Source organism: Mobula hypostoma, chromosome 5 (assembly GCF_963921235.1).
Source record: "Mobula hypostoma chromosome 5, sMobHyp1.1, whole genome shotgun sequence".
Lineage (NCBI taxonomy): Eukaryota > Metazoa > Chordata > Chondrichthyes > Myliobatiformes > Myliobatidae > Mobula > Mobula hypostoma.
In genome coordinates this window covers 196,365,273-196,387,210 of record NC_086101.1, presented here as the reverse complement: position 1 = coordinate 196,387,210, position 21,938 = coordinate 196,365,273, and the positions used below count along the sequence as shown (strand labels likewise).

At 49.6% G+C, this 21,938-nt stretch overlaps 1 protein-coding gene across 1 annotated transcript in view; it reads left to right on the top strand.

Moving 5' to 3' along the window:
- The window catches only part of spef2 (sperm flagellar 2), a 224,545-nt gene that overhangs the window by 145,060 nt on the left and 57,547 nt on the right, over positions 1-21,938 (top strand). Inside the window, exons 28-30 of the mRNA XM_063049753.1 lie at positions 5,182-5,345; positions 10,335-10,448; positions 17,974-18,084. Coding sequence (XP_062905823.1) covers positions 5,182-5,345; positions 10,335-10,448; positions 17,974-18,084 — 389 coding nt within the window. The remainder of the gene's footprint in view (positions 1-5,181; positions 5,346-10,334; positions 10,449-17,973; positions 18,085-21,938) is intronic.

The window sequence follows — 21,938 nt, the reverse complement described above, 5'->3', positions numbered from 1 at the left end:
AACAGAGATAAGGAGCACTTTTTTACCCAGAGAGTAGTGAATCTGTGGAATGCTTCCTACAGACTGCGGTGGAGGCCAAGTCTGTGCATATAATTAAGGTGGAAGTTGATAGTTTCCTGACTGGTCAGGGCATCAAAAGATATGGCGAAATGGCAGGTGTATGGGGTTGTGGGATCAGCCATGATGGAATGGCAGAGCAGACTCGAAGGGCTGAATGGCTTTATTGTGCTCCTGTGTCTTATAGTCTGATGGTCTCATAGCTGACCTTTGGTGGATCCTCCCACACCTCCTCACGTGGCCAGTCCATGGAGAACAGGGTAAAATGAGTAAACTTCTTTAACGATTCTCACCAGATCTATGATGAAGGAGCCATCCTGCACCAGCAGCTCCACAGGTTGCCGGTGCACACCACTCCATTTCTCCAGAGAGTAAAAGAAGGGTGATGTGTGCTCCAGATCTTGTAACAGCTGGACCTCACAAAAGCACCTCAGGACCCCTTGAGCTGCCGGTCGCTGAGAATTTCCTCCTTCTCCTGGTACTTTCAGCTGAGACTCCAGTTCAAGCAGCACTTTCTGGAACCACTCGATCTGGGACACCTATTTCTTGGTTAACCCTCATGTGTATTCCTTGCAAGAGTCAGAAGTGAGCTTTGCCCATATCCCACCAGAGCCTCGGGGAGGGGAAATCCCTCTGTTCTCCCCTCCAGGCTTCTCAGATCAGACGAAATGAGACTTGGAATTGGCCATCCTCCAGCAAGCGGTTGTTGAAATGCCAGTACGTGCAACCTGCCCACGTAGGCAGTGGATTAAGCTCCACCCACAACAGATGGTGGTCCAAGAACGGCACCGACGGCAAGGAGGCCAGCAACACACGGGGGACATGCGTCCTGGAAATGTACAGCCAGTTGTGTGGTAAACCTCCTCCTCCTCCTCCTCCTCCCGTCATCGTGCAGAACGCTCAGGAGTCAGGATGGAGGTTCCACCGGATGTTGGCCAAATCAAACGATCCAGCCAGCTCCCCCAGCGGCTGCCTTGGCACTCAACTGCTCTGAGGACGAGAGCGATCTCTCCCCTCAACGAACAACTGAACAATTGTCTCCTGAGGACAACCCACTCTCCTCTGTCAATAGAGCCCAATAGTACAAAACAAGCACACCAGCATCGGTCTGGGCTGGGCTGGGTACACATTAATGAAGTGTACACCATCTAAGCACACGGTGAGATGAGGCAGTGTCCTGGCTCGAGCTCGTGTACTTTCAGCATCTCCAGCTGGATGCTTGGAGCCAAAGGTGTCGCCATCTCGCTCAAACTGGAGTTGAGGTGACTCATGTAGACCCTCCCATGCCAATCCAGGAACTTGGTGGATTTGTTGCTGGAATAGAGTGGGTTTCCTGCAGGAAGCTCGCTGCACACCTCCGTTCCCTGAGGACTGAGAGATGAGGGAACCTGGAGTAAGACTCCCTGCTGCCATTAGGCTCTCTACTGTGACCTTTATGATTGTGCTACATTCTCTTGCCAGCACCCAGGCTAGCGGGAGCCGGCCTCTTTATCCCGTGTCTATGCACCCCTAACAGGGCTTTCAGGAATTTCCTGAAACAGTGTTGCACCCGCCCAACCACTTCCAAATCCCTCGCCTTCGTTTTAAGGATGGTGTGGACAGATCGCACAACCCCAGACAGATCGCACAACCCCAGACAGATCTGTCCATCAACCTTATGCTGTCAGTGCCAAGAAACAGATGAGAAACTCCCGAATATCCTCCGTGGTGATGGTCTGAGACTCGCTGCTCAGGATGAGCTTGTCCACCATCTTGGCTTCAAAAGAGTCCTCCTCATCCCTGTCACTGCATCCCAGGTCATTCTCATCGTCATTGTCCCATTCACGTACACACACTCCACTACCAGAAACAGCCTCTTCGAGTGGCCCCACCACAGGAGTGGCTGCAGCCTCAGAACCACTGCTAGGGGGAGGCCCCATTCCCCCGGATCATCGACAACACCCACGGCCTGTTCCTGGTCGCAGGGCAGGGCTGGTCCTCTGATCACTGATGCTGTTCTTGACTGTGCCTCTCGCCCCCAGTTGGGGCATCCCACTGGCCTTTCCAAAGTCCAAGAGCAGGGCTTGAGCTCTTGGCCTTGCTTGCCTCTGAACCCAGGTGGCCTTCATCAGCCACCCCTGAGGTAACGCACGGAGGAATTGTGACTTCCCCACCTATCATGACCCCAGCACTCCACTCCTTCTGCCAGGATGGTGACCTAGGAGTACTCTCACCCAGGTGAACCCCCCGCTACCCCAAGTAACCCCCATTCACCAGTGTCAACCCTCCCTCCCCGCCCTCCCAGCGGACATGCGTTCTGAGCACTCTGCCCAAGGACAAATCACCCTCCTTGGACAACCCATCAAACTGGAAGCAATAAGCTCGGGGGTTGTAATCCGGCAGAGAATGAGTCTCATTCCACAGAGGGTCCCTGACTGACCGGTCAGTCCTCCTGCTCCAAGGAAGGATCTCCAAGCATGCAGCCTTTTGTGGGGTAAAACCTTCCCCCAAGTCGGTCCCCTATCTTCAGATCTAGAGGATGCGTGCCTCCTTCTTTTCATACTTCCAATGGGGAGGTTTTGGAGGAACTCTCAGTCCTCAGCACCACTCCATCCTTGTGGTCACCAGGCCCTAATTGAGCCAACCATGCTGCACCTATCTCACCTTCCTCCACTGTAGAGCCAGGATGACCAACATGGGCAGGAGCAATGGGAGGAAGGCCCTACTGTGGCCTTTTGTACCGCCATGGGGGAGTTAGTGGCCTGGCATTTCTCACTGTTCTCACTAATCTGCTCAACCTCCTTGCAGGCATGGCACCACAGCTGGCCCACAGCCCAATGTTTCCATGCCACTCATGAAAGTACCCCTTAGCGTCCCCTGGCCTTTCCAACACCATAAATATCTCACATGCCCAAATGGGTATACACATACCCAAAATGACCTCCACTAGGCTTGAGCAATATATGGGTGACCGGCGACCTCACCTCAGCCAAAGAATACAGGTGAGGGTGGAGGTCTACTTCCTCGAGGTGAAGATGCATGTTGTAGAAGGTCACCTTCTGAATGGGGCCTGTCATCAGCTCTACCAGCACAAAGACCGCATTCCACATTTATTCCCCTACTCAGGGCCAGGGACACCTCTCTAGCAGACCATGAGCAGAAAAAGGACATTTGGTATATCTCACTGATCACAGTAATGCCCCCATCCCCACCCACACACACAGTCAGGAGAGCTATCTTCTCAGCATTCAGCGGTGCAGCGATATCACATTGCACTGCGTTTTAGAGTTAGCAGTCTGAAAGGAGGTGGCCCTTCAGGAGTTCTTTCACCAGAAGCTACAGCTCCTACGCAGGAATTAGGTCCAGCCTCTCCAACGCTACGGTAAAGGAGATAGAATTCTGATCAATGCCCTCACGGTCTCCAACAGTCTCCGCCATGGCCTTTATGAAGGCATTCCTACTGACTGAAGCGCACACAGTATTCTGTACAGCATTCTTTAAAGTCAGTCATTTGAACATGTGGACCTCCTCGTAGACTGTAATTCTTGACCCCACTTAAGCCCAGATATCTTAGAGCCGCACCCCGCCAGGACACTGTTTGAACTCAAATGTTCAACACCACTGCTGGGATACAGCAGCCTCCACTCAGCGGAACACCAGCAAATTTTCAAAAAGAAATTGTGCAGAGAGGGTACGGGAGAGGGAGATGGAAATCTGTGCAGTGTTAAAGACCTCAGCACTGTCTGTGCAACTGCGAACAATCAAAGCTTTTCTGGGCTGGTCCGCTGTTCCTCTAGCCGCTCCAAAGTCCTCTTCACCCAGTCGCCCTGGGCTAGGCTGTCTGAACAGGAGGGGTTTTTGCTGTTACAAACAGAATAAATCAGTCCCCACTTCTGGCAAAGTCAGACTCAAAACTTTGTTGAACTACTGGCTGCACCCAGTGCTCAACGCCGAGAGACACGGACCGAAAACTTCACCGAACAGAATCCTTCCGGGAAAGGATTCTATTATAAACCCATGGACCTGGACTATACCTCTTCCCACTCTATTACTTGTAAAAATGCCATCCCCTTCTCTCAATTCTTCCTCCTCCATCGCATCTGCTCTCAGGATGAGGCTTTTCATTCTCGAACAAAGGAGATGCCCTCTTTTTTCAAAGAAAGGGGATTCCCTTCCTCCACCATCCACTCTGCCCTCAACCACATCTCTTCCACTTCACGCACGCCTACCCTCACTCCATCCTCCTGCTACTCCTCACCTAACAGTCCACCAGCCTCCGCATCCAGCACATAATTCTCCAAAACCTCCGTCATCTCCAATGGGATCCCGCCACCAAGCACAACTCCCACCCCCCACCCACATTTTCTGCTTTCAGCAGATGTCGCTCCCTGGGTGGAGGAACAACACTTTCTATTCCTATTTGGGTAGCCTGATGGAATGAAGATTGATTTCTCAAACTAACAGTAATGCCCCCAAACCCCCCCCCGCCCCATCCTTCACCATTCCCCATCCCCTTTTCCCTCTCTCACCTTATCTCCTTGCCCACCCATCACCTCCCTCTGGTACTCCTCCCCCCTTTTCTTCAATTTACTTCCCAGCTCTTTACTTCAACCCTTCAAGTTTCACCTCATCACCCTGTGTTTCTCTCACCCCTCCCCCACCTTTTAAATCATCTCAGTTTCTCACTTTGGCCCGAAACGTCAACTGTACCCTTTTCGGAAATGCTGCCTGTCCTGCTGAGTTTCTCCAGCATTTCATGTGTGTGGCTCAGATTTCCGGCGTCTGCTGATTTTCTCTTGTTTAGGAAAGGAAACGGTTACTTTCCACAGCTGAGACAATACTCCACACTCCCAGAGTCTTCTGGCAGTCGCCAAAATTGTTCTTTGGTGATTTTGTTGCAAATTTTCAACTTTGGGAGAGAGAACTCCAACAGTGTGAGGCCCTCTCAGTACACCCCTCCCACAGTGTGTCCTTCCTCAGTTTGCCCTCCCACAGTGTGAGCCTCCCAGTTGCATCGACTCTGGTGGCAATATGTTGCAACCCAGGCTAGAGTGAATACAGAGTGGTGAGGAATGTCCGGTGCTGGTAGATGGGCCAGACCAGGAAAAGGGGAATTCATTTCTACGTCCTTTTAATCTATGGCAGGTGGAGGTGGATCGCTTCCAGGATACTTCCCGATTCCTGCAGGATTACTACAAAGGAATGGAGGGGAAGATCCCCCTGGACAGCAGCAAGGAGTTTGCACGGATACCACTGGTTAATGTGGCTGATGTAGAGTTACCTGCCTTGGGAGGCCCGGATATAGTGAGGTATGATGTGGGCGGGCTGGAGGTTGCCATCAGTCTCCCTGCAGTGACAGAAGACACTTGGATGTCCTGTCCTCGCTTGTGATACCGCTGGGTGGGGCTTTAGTTAATTGTCCGTTACAACTGCACTGCAGGTGGGGTTGAGCCACTCTGAGCCTTTGGTGAAGGTGTTCCCAGAGCGCTGTTGCAAAGGGAGACTAAGACACCGTGCTGGTGATATGCCAGCGGAGTTTGCTTCACACACCCCCTCATGAACCTCTGTCCTTCTTGCTGCAGTTCTGATGAGCTTTTGCATAAGCGTTAATCAGTTCATTTGTAAATGCTTTAGATATTGGGGTACAAACGCAAAAACTACTGTCCATCCCACCTTCTGCCTAATTTAACCCATCAGATTTGGATACAATAACTTTCAGAGAGAGTGTGTTAAATACCATGAGGAATTCACAAACCAGAAACACCTTGATTGATTCCATACTGTGACTCACACTTGCTTTCCTGGTAATCTTTCTCTCAAATACTTAAAACTTTGTTACTTGTGTGACTTTTTCCTCTGGTGTTGCTGTTCTGTTAGTCAGTGGTTAGGTGTGCAGTGGTGTGTGTGTGTGTCAGTGGTTAGGTGTGCAGTGTGGTGTGTGTGTGTCAGTGGTTAGGTGTGCAGTGTGTGTGTGTCAGTGGTTAGGTGTGCAGTGTGTGTGTGTGTGTCAGTGGTTAGGTGTGCAGTGTGTGTGTGTCAGTGGTTAGGTGTGCAGTGTGTGTGTGTGTGTCAGTGGTTAGGTGTGCAGTGTGGTGTGTGTGTGTCAATGGTTAGGTGTGCAGTGTGTGTGTGTGTGTCAGTGGTTAGGTGTGCAGTGTGTGTGTGTGTGTCAGTGGTTAGGTGTGCAGTGTGGTGTGTGTGTGTGTCAATGGTTAGGTGTGCAGTGTGGTGTGTGTGTGTCAGTGGTTAGGTGTGCAGTGTGTGTGTGTGTCAATGGTTAGGTGTGCAGTGTGTGTGGTGTGTGTCAGTGGTTAGGTGTGCAGTGTGGTGTGTGTCTGTCAGTGGTTAGGTGTGCAGTGTGTGTGTGTCAATGGTTAGGTGTGCAGTGTGTGTGTGTGTGTGTGTGTCAATGGTTAGGTGTGCAGTGTGTGTGTGTGTCAGTGGTTAGGTGTGCAGTGTGTGTGTGTGTGTGTGTGTCAATGGTTAGGTGTGCAGTGTGTGTGTGTGTGTGTGTGTCAGTGGTTAGGTGTGCAGTGTGGTGTGTGTGTGTCAGTGGGTAGGTGTGCAGTGTGTGTGTGTGTGTGTGTGTCAGTGGTTCGGTGTACAGTGTGTGTGTGTCAGTGGTTAGGTGTGCAGTGTGTGTGTGTGTGTCAGTGGTTAGGTGTGCAGTGTGGTGTGTGTGTGTCAGTGGGTAGGTGTGCAGTGTGTGTGTGTGTGTGTCAGTGGTTCGGTGTACAGTGTGTGTGTGTGTGTCAATGGTTAGGTGTGCAGTGTGTGTGTGTGTCAGTGGTTAGGTGTGCAGTGTGTGTGTGTCAGAGGTTAGGGGTGTGGTGTGTGTGTGTCAGTGGTTAGGTGTGCAGTGTGTGTGTGTGTCAATGGTTAGGTGTGCAGTCTGTGTGTGTGTGTGTCAGTGGTTAGGTGTGCAGTGTGTGTGTGTGTGTCAGTGGTTAGGTGTGCAGTGTGTGTGTGTCTGGTTAGGTGTGCAGTGTGGTGTGTGTGTGTGTCAGTGGTTAGGTGTGCAGTGTGGTGTGTGTGTGTCAGTGGTTAGGTGTGCAGTGTGTGTGTGTGTGTCAGTGGTTAGGTGTGCAGTGTGTGTGTGTCAGTGGTTAGGTGTGCAGTGTGTGTGTGTGTCAGTGGTTAGGTGTGCAGTGTGTGTGTGTCTGGTTAGGTGTGCAGTGTGTGTGTGTCAGTGGTTAGGTGTGCAGTGTGTGTGTGTGTGTCAGTGGTTAGATGTGCAGTGTGGTGTGTGTGGTGTGTCTGGTTAGGTGTGCAGTGTGTGTGTGTCAGTGGTTAGGTGTGCAGTGTGTGTGTGTGTCAGTGGTTAGGTGTGCAGTGTGTGTGTGTGTCAGTGGTTAGGTGTGCAGTGTGTGTGTGTCAGTGGTTAGGTGTGCAGTGTGTGTGTGTGTCAGTGGTTAGGTGTGCAGTGTGTGTGTATGTGTGTCAGTGGTTAGGTGTGCAGTGTGGTGTGTGTCAGTGGTTAGGTGTGTGGTGTGTGTGTGTCAGTGGTTAGGGGTGTGGTGTGTGTGTGTGTCAGTGGTTAGGTGTGTGTGTCAGTGGTTAGGTGTGCAGTGTGTGTGTGTCTGGTTAGGTGTGCAGTGTGTGTGTGTCAGTGGTTAGGTGTGCAGTGTGTGTGTGTGTCAGTGGTTAGGTGTGCAGTGTGTGGGTGTGTCAGTGGTTAGGTGTGCAGTGTGGTGTGTGTCAGTGGTTAGGTGTGCAGTGTGGTGTGTGTGTGTCAGTGGTTAGGTGTGCAGTGTGTGTGTGTCAGTGGTTAGGTGTGCAGTGTGTGTGTCAGTGGTTAGGTGTGCAGTGTGTGTGTGTGTCTGGTTAGGTGTGCAGTGTGTGTGTGTCAGTGGTTAGGTGTGCAGTGTGTGTGTGTCAGTGGTTAGGTGTGCAGTGTGTGTGTGTGTGTGTGTGTCAGTGGTTAGGTGTGCAGTGTGGTGTGTGTGTTAGTGGTTAGGTGTGCAGTGTGTGTGTGTGTCAGTGGTTAGGTGTGCAGTGTGTGTGTGTGTCAGTGGTTAGGTGTGCAGTGTGTGTGTGTGTGTCAGTGGTTAGGTGTGCAGTGTGTGTGTGTCAGTGGTTAGGTGTGCAGTGTGTGGGTGTGTCAGTGGTTAGGTGTGCAGTGTGGTGTGTGTCAGTGGTTAGGTGTGCAGTGTGGTGTGTGTCAGTGGTTAGGTGTGCAGTGTGGTGTGTGTGTGTCAGTGGTTAGGTGTGCAGTGTGTGTGTGTCTGGTTAGGTGTGCAGTGTGTGTGTGTCAGTGGTTAGGTGTGCAGTGTGTGTGTGTCAGTGGTTAGGTGTGCAGTGTGTGTGTGTCTGGTTAGGTGTGCAGTGTGTGTGTGTCAGTGGTTAGGTGTACAGTGTGTGTGTGTCAGTGGTTAGGTGTGCAGTGTGTGTGTGTGTGTGTGTGTCAGTGGTTAGGTGTGCAGTGTGGTGTGTGTGTTAGTGGTTAGGTGTGCAGTGTGTGTGTGTGTCAGTGGTTAGGTGTGCAGTGTGTGTGTGTGTCAGTGGTTAGGTGTGCAGTGTGTGTGTGTGTGTCAGTGGTTAGGTGTGCAGTGTGTGTGTGTGTCAGTGGTTAGGTGTGCAGTGTGGTGTGTGTGTGTTAGTGGTTAGGTGTGCAGTGTGGTGTGTGTGTGTCAGTGGTTAGGTGTGCAGTGTGTGTGTGTGTCAGTGGTTAGGTGTGCAGTGTGTGTGTGTCAGTGGTTAGGTGTGCAGTGTGTGTGTGTCTGGTTAGGTGTGCAGTGTGGTGTGTGTGTGTGTCAGTGGTTAGGTGTGCAGTGTGTGTGTGTCAGTGGTTAGGTGTGCAGTGTGTGTGTGTGTGTCAGTGGTTAGGTGTGCAGTGTGGTGTGTGTGGTGTGTCTGGTTAGGTGTGCAGTGTGTGTGTGTCAGTGGTTAGGTGTGCAGTGTGTGTGTGTGTCAATGGTTAGGTGTGCAGTGTGTGTGTGTGTCAGTGGTTAGGTGTGCAGTGTGTGTGTGTCTGGTTAGGTGTGCAGTGTGTGTGTGTCAGTAGTTAGGTGTGCAGTGTGGTGTGTGTGTGTGTGTCAGTGGTTAGGTGTGCAGTGTGGTGTGTGTGTGTCAATGGTTAGGTGTGCAGTGTGGTGTGTGTGTGTCAATGGTTAGGTGTGCAGTGTGGTGTGTGTGTGTCAGTGGTTAGGTGTGCAGTGTGTGTGTGTGTCAGTGGTTAGGTGTGCAGTGTGGTGTGTGTGTGTCAGTGGTTAGGTGTGCAGTGTGTGTGTCAGTGGTTAGGTGTGCAGTGTGTGTGTGTCTGGTTAGGTGTGCAGTGTGTGTGTGTCAGTGGTTAGGTGTGCAGTGTGTGTGTGTCAGTAGTTAGGTGTGCAGTGTGGTGTGTGTGTGTGTCAGTGGTTAGGTATGCAGTGTGGTGTGTGTGTGTCAGTGGTTAGGTGTGCAGTGTGGTGTGTGTGTGTGTCAGTGGTTAGGTGTGCAGTGTGGTGTGTGTGTGTCAGTGGTTAGGTGTGCAGTGTGGTGTGTGTGTGTCAGTGGTTAGGTGTGCAGTGTGTGTGTCAGTGGTTAGGTGTGCAGTGTGTGTGTGTGTGTGTCAGTGGTTAGGTGTGCAGTGTGTGTGTGTCTGGTTAGGTGTGCTGTGTGTGTGTGTCTGGTTAGGTGTGCAGTGTGTGTGTGTCAGTAGTTAGGTGTGCAGTGTGGTGTGTGTGTGTGTCAGTGGTTAGGTGTGCAGTGTGTGTGTGTCTGGTTAGGTGTGCAGTGTGTGTGTGTCTGGTTAGGTGTGCAGTGTGTGTGTGTCAGTAGTTAGGTGTGCAGTGTGGTGTGTGTGTGTGTCAGTGGTTAGGTGTGCAGTGTGGTGTGTGTGTGTGTCAGTGGTTAGGTGTGCAGTGTGTGTGTGTCTGGTTAGGTGTGCAGTGTGTGTGTGTCTGGTTAGGTGTGCAGTGTGTGTGTGTCAGTAGTTAGGTGTGCAGTGTGGTGTGTGTGTGTGTCAGTGGTTAGGTGTGCAGTGTGGTGTGTGTGTGTGTCAGTGGTTAGGTGTGCAGTGTGGTAGATGTGGCGTTAGTGGTTAGATATGCTGTGTTATGTGTGGCAGTCAGTGGTCGGATCCAACACGGAGCGGAACTCCCTCCGTGTAGCGCTCAGAGCTTGGACATGTGGCGGTCAGTAACTGTACGTGCTGTGTTGTGTGTGTTGGTCAGTGGTTGGATGTGTTGTGTGGCGGGTGTGTGTTGGACAATTGTTAGGCAGTGGTTGGCTGTGATGTGTGTTGGGGGACTGGAGAGGCTGTGTGTCCGAACACCATCGAAATCTCCTCACAAATCTGTGTCTGTTGCTGTTCACAGTGTAACCATTTCCTCCCCGTCCAATGGACAGAGAAAGCCAAACAGTCCAGGCAGCAGTAGCAATGCGTTGAAAGATGGGGAGTTGGTTGGAGGCCAAGAGCTGAAACAATTCAGGTACGTCTTGCGGCTCCGGACATCAAACTCGGCACTAACCGGGTCTTCAATAACACCTGGTGCTCTTTGGATAGGAGTGAGCTGGGTCCTTTACTGAATACAGTCTGAAACAGGGAGGGGTTCTCTCCAAGATCCTATTTGTGTCGATGGAACTTCACTTCGTGTTTAACCCCAGGAGTGTGTGATGGGACGGTGTAGAGGGAGTTCCGCTCCGTGTTGGATGCCGGGAGTGTATGATGGGACAGTGTAGAGGGAGCTTCACTCTGTATCTGACCCCGGGAGTGTGTGATGGGACAGTGCCGAGGGAGCTTCACTCTGTGTCTGACCCCAGGAGTGTGTGATGGGACAGTGTAGAGGGAGTTTCACTCCGTGTCTGACCCTGGGAGTGTGTGATGGGACAGTGTAGAGGTAGCTTCACTCTGTGTCTGACCCCGGGAGTGTGTGATGGGACAGTGCTGAGGGAGCTTCACTCTGTGTCTGACCCCAGGAGTGTATGATGGGACAGTGTAGAGGGAGTTTCACTCTGTGTCTGACCCTGGGAGTGTGTGATGGGACAGTGTAGAGGGAGCTTCACTCTGTGTCTGACCCCAGGGGTGTGTGATGGGACAGTGTAGAGGGAGCGCCACCTAGTGTCGGATGCCTGGAGTGTGTGATGGGACAGTGTAGAGGGAGCTTCACTCTGTGTCTGACCCTGATAGTGTGTGATGGGACAGTGTAGAGGGAGCTTCACTCTGTGTTGGATGCCGGGCGTGTGTGATGGGACAGAGTATTAACTAGCTGTCTGCCTCCACAGATGCTGCTCAATCCACTGAGATCCTCCAAGAGTAATATTAAATGTAACATCCCATCTCCTGTACTCAATATTTATCAAGGCCAATATGCCAAAAGCTTTCTTTACGATCCGATTTACCTGTGAAGCCACTTTCAACAAATTATGGACCTGTATTCCTAGATTCCTTTCTACTACCACACTCCTCGGTGCTCTACCATTCACTGTGTGAGATCTACCCTGGTTGGACCTACTGAAGTGCAAAACTTCACACCTGGCTGCAGTAAATTCCATCTGTCATTTTTCAGCCCTTTTTTTTTAGCTGATCCAGATCCCTCTGCAAGCCATGATAGCTTCATCATTGTCCACTGCACCCCCAGTCTTGGTGTCATTTGCAAATTTGTTGATCCAGTTAACCACATTAATATCCAGATCATTGATATAGATGACAAAGAACAACGGACCCAGCACCGATCTCTGTGGCACAGCACTAGTCACAGGTCTCCAGTCAGAGAGGCAACCATCTACTACCACTCTCTGGCTTCTTCCAGCAAGCCAATGTCTAATCCAATTTACTACCTCATCTTGAATGCTGAGTGACTGAAGCTCCTTGACCAACCTCCCACGGGGTCATTATCATATGCCTTGTAAAAGTCCATGTAGGTAACATGCACAGCCTGGCCTACCACGCATGAAGCAATGCTGACTATCTTTAACCAGTCTGTGTTTTTACAAATATTTACATATCTGGTCCCTTAGAATACCTCCCAATAGCTTTCCCCCAGCTGATGTCAGACTCACCGGCTTAGAATTTCCTGATTTATTTTTAGAGCCTTTCTTAAACAGTGGAACAACATTGGCTGTCCTCCAGTCCTCTGGTACCTCTCCTCTCGCTGAGGATGTTTTAAATAGGGCTGCGGCAATTTCTGCACTCGCCTCCCACCAGATCCAAGGGAACACCTTGTCAGGACTGGGATTATCCACTCTGATTTGCTCCAGGGTAGCAAACACCTCCTCCTCTGTCGTCTGTTCGGGATCCATGAAGTTGGTGCTGCTTTGCCTCACTTCAATAGACTGTGTGTCTGTCTCCTGAGTAAATACAGCCAAGAAGGGCCAAAAGGCCTGTTTCTGTGCTGTAATGTTCCACGTTCTATGTCAAAAACAACAATTATTTTAAGATCTCCCACATCTGTTTTGGCTCCACATGTGGATTACCATTCTGATCTTCCAGAGGACCAATTTTGTCCTTGCAATCGTTTTGCTCTTAGTATACCTGTAGAGTCCCTTAAGATTCTACTTCACCCTGTTGGCTAAGGCAACTTCATGCCTTCTTTTAGCCTTCCTGATTTTTTCCTTTAGTTTTCTCTGGCATTTCTTAAACGCCATAAGCACCTCATTTGTTCCTTCCTGCCTCTTCCTGCTATGATCTTTTTTCTCTAAAACAGAATCTCAATATAGGTTTTTTTCTCAATTTGTTATCTTTTCCTTCTGTTCTGACAGATCTGAACTCTGAACTCTCAAAATTTCACTTTTGAAGGCCTCCCCCTTACCAAGGATATTTTTGCCAGGAAAGAGCCTGTTCCAATCCACACTTGCCAAATCATTTCTGATACCATCAAATTTGTCCTTTCTCCAATTCAGAATCTCAACCCAGGACCAGACCTATCTTTTTCCATATTTACATTAAAACTAATGGCATTGTGACCACCAGATGCAAAGTGTTCCCTACACAAACTTCTGTCATCCGCCCCGTCTCATTCTCTGTTAGCAGATCCAGTATGACATACTCTCTTGTTGTGACTTCTATTGCGGAGACTTTCCTGAACACACTTAACAATCTCTATCCCATTTAGTCCTTTCACAGTATGGGAGTCATAGACAATAGGTGGAAAGTTAAAATCACCTACAATGACAACCTTATTTTTCTTGCAACAACCTGTGAACCTACAAATTTGTTCCTCTAAATCCCTTGGACTGTTGGGTGATCTGTAATATGCCCCTGTTAACAAGGTCATACCTTTCCTGTTCCTCAGTTCCACCCATAGCGCCTCACTAGTCGAGTTCTCCAGTCTGTCCTGACGGAGCACTGCTGTGACATTTCCCTGACTTGTATTGCCAGCCTCTCCTCCTTAATCCCTCCTGCTCTGTCACGACTAAAACAATGGTACCTCAGAATACTGAGCTGCCAGTCCTGCCCCCCCCCCCCACAACCAAGTCTCACTGATTGTTACAATATCATAATTCCAGGTGTTGATCCATGCCCTCAGTTCATCTGCCTTTCCTACAGTATTTCTTGCATTGAAATACACACTGCTCAGGACACTAGTCTCACCATGCTCAACCTTTCGATTTCTGACTTTATCTGAGATCTGTCTCCACAACCTCTCCACTGACTGTCCTGGCACTCTGATTCCCATCCCCCCTGCAACTCTTTAAACCACTGCCAACCCCTGCCCCATGCAGCACTAACAATCTTCCTGCCAGGATATTAATCTCCACAGCACGGCTTTGTCAAAGACAGGTCATGCCTTACGGGCCTGATTGAATTTGTTGAGGATGTGACTAAACCCATTGATGAAGGTAGAGCCATAGATGTACTGTAGTGGATTTTAGCAAGGCATTTGATAAGGTGCCCCATGCAAGGCTTATTGAGAAAGTAAGGGGGCATGGGATCCAAGGGGACGTCACTTTGTGGAGCCAGAATTGGCTTGCCCACAGAAGGCAAAGAGTGGTTGTAGATGGATCATATTTGGCATGGAGGTCGGTGACCAGTGGTGTGCCTCAGGGATCTGTTCTGGGACCCCAACTCTTTGTGATTTTTATAAATGACCTGGATGAGAAAGTGGAGGGATGGGTTAGTAAATTTGCTGATGACGCAAAGGTTGGGGGTGTTGTGGATAGTGTGGTGGGCTGTCAGAGGTTATAGCGGGACATTGATAGGATGCAAAACTGGGCTGAGAAGTGGCAGATGGACTTCAAACCAGATAAATGTGAGGTGGTTTATTTTGGTAGGTCAAATATGATGGTGGAGTATAGCATTAATGGTAAGACTCTTGGCAGTGTGGAGGATCAGAGGGATCTTGGGGTCCGAGTCCGCAGGACACTCACAGCTGCTGCGCAGGTTGACTCTGTGATTAAGGTGGCATATGGTGCATTGGCCTTCAGCATTCGTGGGATTGAGTTTAGGAGCCGAGAGGTAATATTGGTCTGACCCCACTTGGAGTACTGTGCTCAGTTCTTTAACGTAGCACCTTTCTCCCTGAACTCACTTTGCAGATCCTCATACCTCCACGTTATTGGTGCCTACATGGACCACAACCACTGGCTGTTCCCCCTCCCACTGAGGACTTGATCTGAGATGTCCCGGACACTGGTACCCAGTGTCAAGTGCCAAGAGGCAACATACCATCCGGGAATCTTGTTCTCGTTCACAGAACCTCCTTTCTGTTCCCCTAACTAACAAATTCCCTATCGCCACAGCTCACTTCTTCTCCCCACCTCCCTTCTAATTCAGAAAGCCAGACTCAGTGCCAGAGATCTGACCACTGTGACTATCCTCTGCAAGGTCATCCCCCACCCCCACCCCCTAAGAGTATCTGAAGGGTTGTGCACCTGTTGTTGAGGGGGATGGCTACAGGGGTACTCTGCTTTATCCCTGTCCCCTTCCTGACTGTCCTGCGCCTTGGGTGTAACTACCTCTCCCTATACCCTCTCTATCACCCCTTCAGCCTCCCAAATGATCCAGAGTTCATCCAGTTCCAGCTCCAACTCTTGACATGGATTGTTAGAAGCAGAATCTAGAGATGCACTTCTTGCAAGTGAAGGTGCCAGGGACACTGGAGGTCTCCGTGCCTTCCCACATCCCACAAGAGGAGCATTCTACTATCCTGTCTGGCATCTTTACATTTGCTCAGTTAGAACGGTAAAGAAAGAAAAGCAATACTTCTGCCCCGACACTCTCGAACCTCCGGCAGACTGCTAGTGCCTTCCACAGAGAAAACAGAGGCAAAACTTGGATGGCTCAGGGACAGGAATGGTTATTTGCTCAGTTAGAACAGTAAAGAAAGAAAAGCAATAAACCGTGGGGGGGGGGGGGCAGGAAATCTACCAACAACTTTTTGCTTTCTGTCACTTAAGCCAGTCCTTGCTGAAGCCTCGAAATCCCCATACTAACTGTCCACTCCACTAATTGCCACTTGGACATTGGCCACTCCAAACACAAGCTGCTGTGAGTCATTGCATTTTATAGTCAATCGGTGAAGATGAGTGAGCTACATCTTCTCATGCTTCTGATGCCCAGTTGACCTCGGTAATCTCCCCAGCCACCTCTTTCAGAACTCTGGGGTGTACACCATCTGTTCAGGTGACTACCTACCTTCAGACCTTTCAGTTTCCTAAACTCCTTCTCCCTAGTAATGGCAACTTCACACTCTTCTGCCCCCTGACACCCTCAAACTTCTGGCAGACTGCTGGTGCCTTCCACAGAAAAAACGGATGCAAAATCTTGCCAAGTTTATTTTTGCCAGAAAACAGCCAGTTCCAATTCACACTTGCCAAATAATTTCTGATCATTTAAGATGTAGAGAAATTACTTTAATCAGAGGGTGGTAAATCTGTGGAATTTGTTGCCACGAGTGGCTGTGGAGGCCAAGTCATTGGGTGTATTTAAGGCAGAGATAGATAGGTTCTTGATTAGCCAGGGCATCAAAGGGTATGGGGAGAAGGCAGGGGAGTGGGGATGACTGGAAGAATTGTATCAGCCCATGATTGAATGGCAGAGCAGACTCGATGGGCCGAATGGTCTACTTCTGCTCCTATGGTCTTATGATACCGTCAAAATTGGCCTTTCTCCAATTCAGAATCTCAACTCAGGACCAGACCTATCTTTTTCCATATTTCCTTTGAAACTAATGGCATTGTGACCACCAGATGCAAAGTGTTTCCCTACACAAACATCTGTCACTTGCCCTGTCTCATTCCCGAATAGCCGATCAAATATTGCACACTTTTGTTCGGACTTCTTGGTACTGTTGAAGGAAACTTCCCTAAGCACATTTGACAAACTCGATCCCATCTAGTTCTTTTACAGTTTGGGTGTCCCAGTCAATATGTGGAAAGTTAAAATTACCTACTATGACAACCTTGAGTTTCTTGCAACAGTCTGTGATCTCTCTACAAAATTGTTCCTCTATATCCCTCATCTATTGGGAGGTCTGTAATACAGGCCCATTAACATGATCGTATTTCTCAAATCCACCCATAATGCCTCACTGGACAAGTTCTGACAGAGCACTACAGTGACATTTTTCCTGACGCCAGCCCGCCTTTAACCCCACCCCAACTTTAACCCCCACCCCGCCTTTAACCCCACCCTTCCTTTAACCCCACCCCGCCTTTAACCCCACCCCTCCTTTAACCCCCACCCCTCCTTTAACCCCACCCCTCCTTTAACCCCCACCCCGCCTTTAACCCCCACCCCTCCTTTAACCCCACCCCACCTTTAACCCCACCCCGCCTTTAACCCCACCCTGCCTTTAACCCCCACTGCTCCTTTAACCCCCACCCCGCCTTTAACCCCCACCCCTCCTTTAACCCCACCCCACCTTTAACCCCACCCTTCCTTTAACCCCACCCCACCTTTAACCCCACCCCTCCTTTAACCCCCACCCCGCCTTTAACCCCCACCCCTCCTTTAACCCCACCCCACCTTTAACCCCACCCCGCCTTTAACCCCACCCTGCCTTTAACCCCCACCCCTCCTTTAACCCCCACCCCGCCTTTAACCCCACCTTGCCTTTAACCCCACCCCTCCTTTAATCCTTCCTGACATAGTAAAAACAAACAACAAAACCCTGGAATATTGAGTTGCCAGTCCTGGCCCTCCTGCAACCAACTCTTACTAATAGCTACAATAACATTATTCCAGGTATACATCCCTGCCCTGAGCCCATCTGCCTTTCCTATGATTCTTCTTGCATTTAAATACATGCATCACAGGATATCAGTCGCACCATGCTCAAACTTCTGATTCCTGACTTTGTCGGAGGTCTTACCAACGTCTGCCTCCACAACCTGTTCTCTCATTCCGGTTCCCATCTCCCTGCAACTCTAGTTTAAAACCCACCTGCAAATGCTCCATAGTAACTGCCTATCCAAGGGACATGGATAGGACAGTCTTATGGGAAATGAGACTGGCTCAGATTGCCACCTTGATCAGGACAGAGAAGTTGGGCCAAATGGCCTTTTTCTGTACTTTGTTTCTCTTACATCGTATGCCCCTCATCTGCTTCCTCCTATCACATACCAAGGTGAGAGGTGGAAAGTTTAAAGAAGATGTGCAAGGCAAGTTTCTTTACATAGAGTGGTGAGTGCCTGGGCTGGTGGTGGAAGCAGATATGATATGCAGAGAATGGAGGGATATGGGTCATGTGCAGACAGTTTAATTCAGTGTGCTGTTTGGCACAGACGGAGTGATCTAAGTGAACTGAATGGAGGGGATATGGATCCTGTGCAGAGTCTAATTCAGTGTAGTGTTTGGCACAAACACCATCAACTAAGTGGCCTTTTCCAGTGCTGTGTTGTTCTATGTTTTATTCAAAGACCATGCATCCACTGGTCAACAGGGAAGGCACCCAATCCTCATAGGATAAATCTGCCTTGTAGTTGGTTTATGTTAGGCAGATGAACTGTTCTGTGTGGAGAGGTACAGTATTCCAGCACCATTGGAAATGGTTCATTGTCTGTTGCTATTCACAGCACTCCCGATTCTGATGGACGGGGAAAGCCAGAAACCGGTAGCCCAGGCAGCAGGGGCAAGGCGGAGCAGGAAGGGGAATGGGAAGGCGTCCAAGAGATGAAAGAATTCCGGTAAGTTGAGAGGGCTGTGGAGAAACTCAACCCCAGGTGAATACCCAGCAGATGTGGTGCTGGGGGAAATGAGAGAGACAGACTCTTCCCTCTCCACATTTACGAATCTCCAGCTGGGGTATACAGTTCAAATTGCTCTCTGACACTGGTATATCCAGCCTCAGCACTGGTGTTGACAGCCTGTTTCATCACATTGTTTCGGGTTCTCTGAACCTTAGTGTGTAGTCTGACCTGCCGGGCAGTTTCCACCAGCTTACCAAGACGTTATATGTTCTGGTTCGCCAAGATTGGACAATTTAAGCGCCAGGCCGCTGGTGAGGGATGAGCTGGTTCAGCTCACTGTTCCATGAGTTTTACTGAACTGAGGCAGTGGCTCTTGGACTGGCTGCAGAGATGAAAAGGACTGCAGCTGTGATAGACGATTCCACAGAGGAATAGAGACACGATAGAGACACCCAGATGGTATGTTGCTTTCCAGGTGCCAGGGTCATAAATATCTCAAATCTGGTCCGTGGCATTCTAAAGTGGGAGGGAGAGCAGCCAGAAGTCTTGGTATATACTGGCACAAATAACCTAGACAGGCAAGGTGAGGAGGTCCTGAAGAGAGAGTTTACGGAGCTAGGTAGCAAACTGAGAAGTGAGAACTCCAGGGTAGAAATCTCTGGATTGCTGCCTGTGCCATGGGGCAGTGAGGGGAACAATGAGATAATCTGGCAAATGAATGTGTGGATGAGGAACTGTTACAGGGGGCAGGAATTCACAGTTATGGATCATTGGGATCTATTCTGGGAAAACTATGACCTATATAAAAGGGACAGGCTGCTCTTGAACCTGACGGAGCAATATACTTGTGGACAGCTTTGTTAGGACTGTTTGGGAGGGTTTAAGCTAATTTGGCAGGAAGATGGGAACCAGAGTAATAGGATAGGATAGCTGGATTACCAACAGAGGAAGTGTGCAGGAGACTGCTAGCAAGGAGAGGCAGATGACGTCGACTCAGACCTGAGAGGCCAGCGTCGGGCATTTTCATGCCTTACAAGGTGCAGTTCGAAAGGCTGTGTGGGGCGACACTCCTCGCACAGACATTATTTTATTTTAAAATAATATTACTTTACAAGGCCGAGTTGCGAGCTCAACATCAGCCCGGTGTGGATGGAGAGCACGCACGGGGGGCAGTCTGTCGCTGGATCGAACTCGGGAACCTCCATTCTCGAGCCCGGTGCTGATCTCACTGCGCCACCAGCCAACAAAGAGGCAGATGATTGAGCAAAATTGCAGTGAATAGGATGAGCTGCAATGTAAAAGGGGGACACAATTGAAAAGGGTGATGTATAGAGACTGAAGTTGTTATATGTGAATGCAAGCAGTATATGGAATAAGGTAGATGAACTTGTAGCACAGTTAGTGATTGGCATATATGACATTGTGGGTATCACTAAATCGTAGCTGAAAAAAGATTATTACTGGGAGCTTAACATCAAAGGATACACATCATCGTATTGAAAGAACGGCCAAGTAGGCAGAGGAGCTGGGGGTGGCTCTGTTGGTTTAAAAAAAAATGAAATCAAATGTGACTCTCAGTTCGACTAGCGGCTTGATCCAGGGGAAGACAGCCCTCGGCCCGAATGAACTTAAGAAATCTTGTTTGGGTGGAGGCTGCATGATATGTTCCCCTGTAACAATTCAGTACCACGCAATAACAAACAGTACACAATATGCAATTAAACAATAGAGTATGTGATTAGTAAAGAAACAAAAAAAAAAGAAAAGGGCCCTTTCTCATGAAACAGTCTAATACGCAACATTGGAGCTCACGGTTCCGTCCACTGGTTCCCCGTCGACCTCCGCCAAGCGTAGCCGACCCGACCCTCGGACCCTCACTTTGAGTCCACTCTATCCGGTGGTCTACCAACTCCCTTCATTCACGTCTTCTCTCCTCACCTCTTCCCGACAAAGGACCACGAAATCCCTGCTCCCACACCCACAAGAAAGAACAACATCCCTCTCATTGGATAGCACACATTCCAAAGCCCCATTATCTCTGGTCATAACCCAAATATTGCTGCTACAGAGAAACCATTTCATTAGCTGTGAACATTACAGCATGTTATACTCTCCCCTGACCCCCACCAAATTCAGTCATGTCCTCATGACATTGAGATAATTCACCAACCCTTCCTGCAAAACACAGAGTCCAATCCAGGTGTAAAAGGCAGTAACATAGCTCCCCAATACGGTAGGGGTCACACTCTGTTCCCCTAGTGCTACGTAGGCCAGCCTAACCGGTGGTCTCACTCGTGCCCACCTGCAACTCGGAGCCCTCTGTTCCGTGACCAAACCCCGCTTCCTCCCCGCAGGGTCCCGCTGCAACCCAGACTGCCCACAGATAGCTCCCCCCCCCCACTTTACCTGTCTCAGTGGGAGAAGGGCCGGAGTCTCTTCCTCAATCACTGGGGAGTTAGCGAAAGGCAGCAAATACCACACATCCAGGTCCTCATCCTCCAAATCAGTATCCCTCTCAGGGGTGGGAGCTGGCCTAACCTTGCCTGTTGGGAGCCCGGTAGTCACCCCGCGTTTCCGCAGACTCCTGTTACGAGGTGTAGGCGCCAAGTCGGGCTCTGGGTCTACCTGCACCTCTTGTCCCAGGGGCAGCAGGTGGTTCCAATGGAGAATTTTGACAGGCCCATTCCCCTCCTCTGGTTTTACCCGGAAAACTGGTAGGTTTGGCATCTGACTCTCCACCACATCGGGTGTGGCTGCCCAGCGGTCAGCCAACTTGTGCTTTCCAGGTAGTCCCAAATTCCTTATGAGGACTCCGTCTCCCGGCAGGAACTGGGAGAACCTCACCATCTGATCATACCTCCTCTTATTCCCTTGATTCTGCTGGGCAGCCACGACCCCAGCCAATTCATAAGCCCTTTTCAACTCACTTCCCATGTCAGACACATACTTCAGATAAGGCTTTGGTGGTAAGTCACCCTCGTCAGTCCCAAAACAAAGGTCAATGGGCAACCTCCTCTCACGCCCAAACATTAGATAATATGGTGAGTACCCAGTCGCTTCATTTCGTGTACAATTATAACTGTGAACCAGAGGCTCAGCAATCTCCTCCCTCGCTTCCCACAGTAGCCTGGGGTACATCTCATCTGGTCCCAGCGACTTATCCAACTTGATGCTTTCCAGAAGCTCCAGCACATCCTCTTTCTTAATATCTACATGCTCAAGCTTTTCAGTCTGCTGCAAGTCATCACTACAATCACCAAGATCCTTTTCCATAGTGAATACTGAAGTAAAGTATTCATTAAGTACCTCTGCTATTTCCTTCGGTTCCATACACACTTTCCCACTGTCACACTTGATAGGTCCTATTCTTTCACGACTTATCCTCTTGCTCTTCACATACTTGTAAAATGCCTTGGGGTTTTCCTTAATCCTGCCTGCCAAGGCCTTCTCATGGCCCCTTCTGGCTCTCCTAATTTCATTCTCAAGCTCCTTCCTATTAGCCTTATAATCTTATAGATCTCTAACATTATCTAGCTCTCTGAACCTTTCGTAAGCTTTTCTTTTCTTCTTGACTAGATTTATTACAGCCTTTGTACACCACGGTTCCTGTACCCTACCATAACTTCCCTGTCTCATTGGAATGTACCTATGCAGAACTCCACACAAATATCCCCTGAACATTTGCCACATTTCTTCCATACTTTTCCCTGAGAACATCTGTTCCCAATTTAAGCTTCCAATTTCCTGCCTAATAGCCTCATAATTCCCCTTACTCCAATTAAACACTTTTCTAACCTGTCTGTTCCTATCCCTCTCCAATGCTATGGTAAAGGACATAGAATTGTGATCAC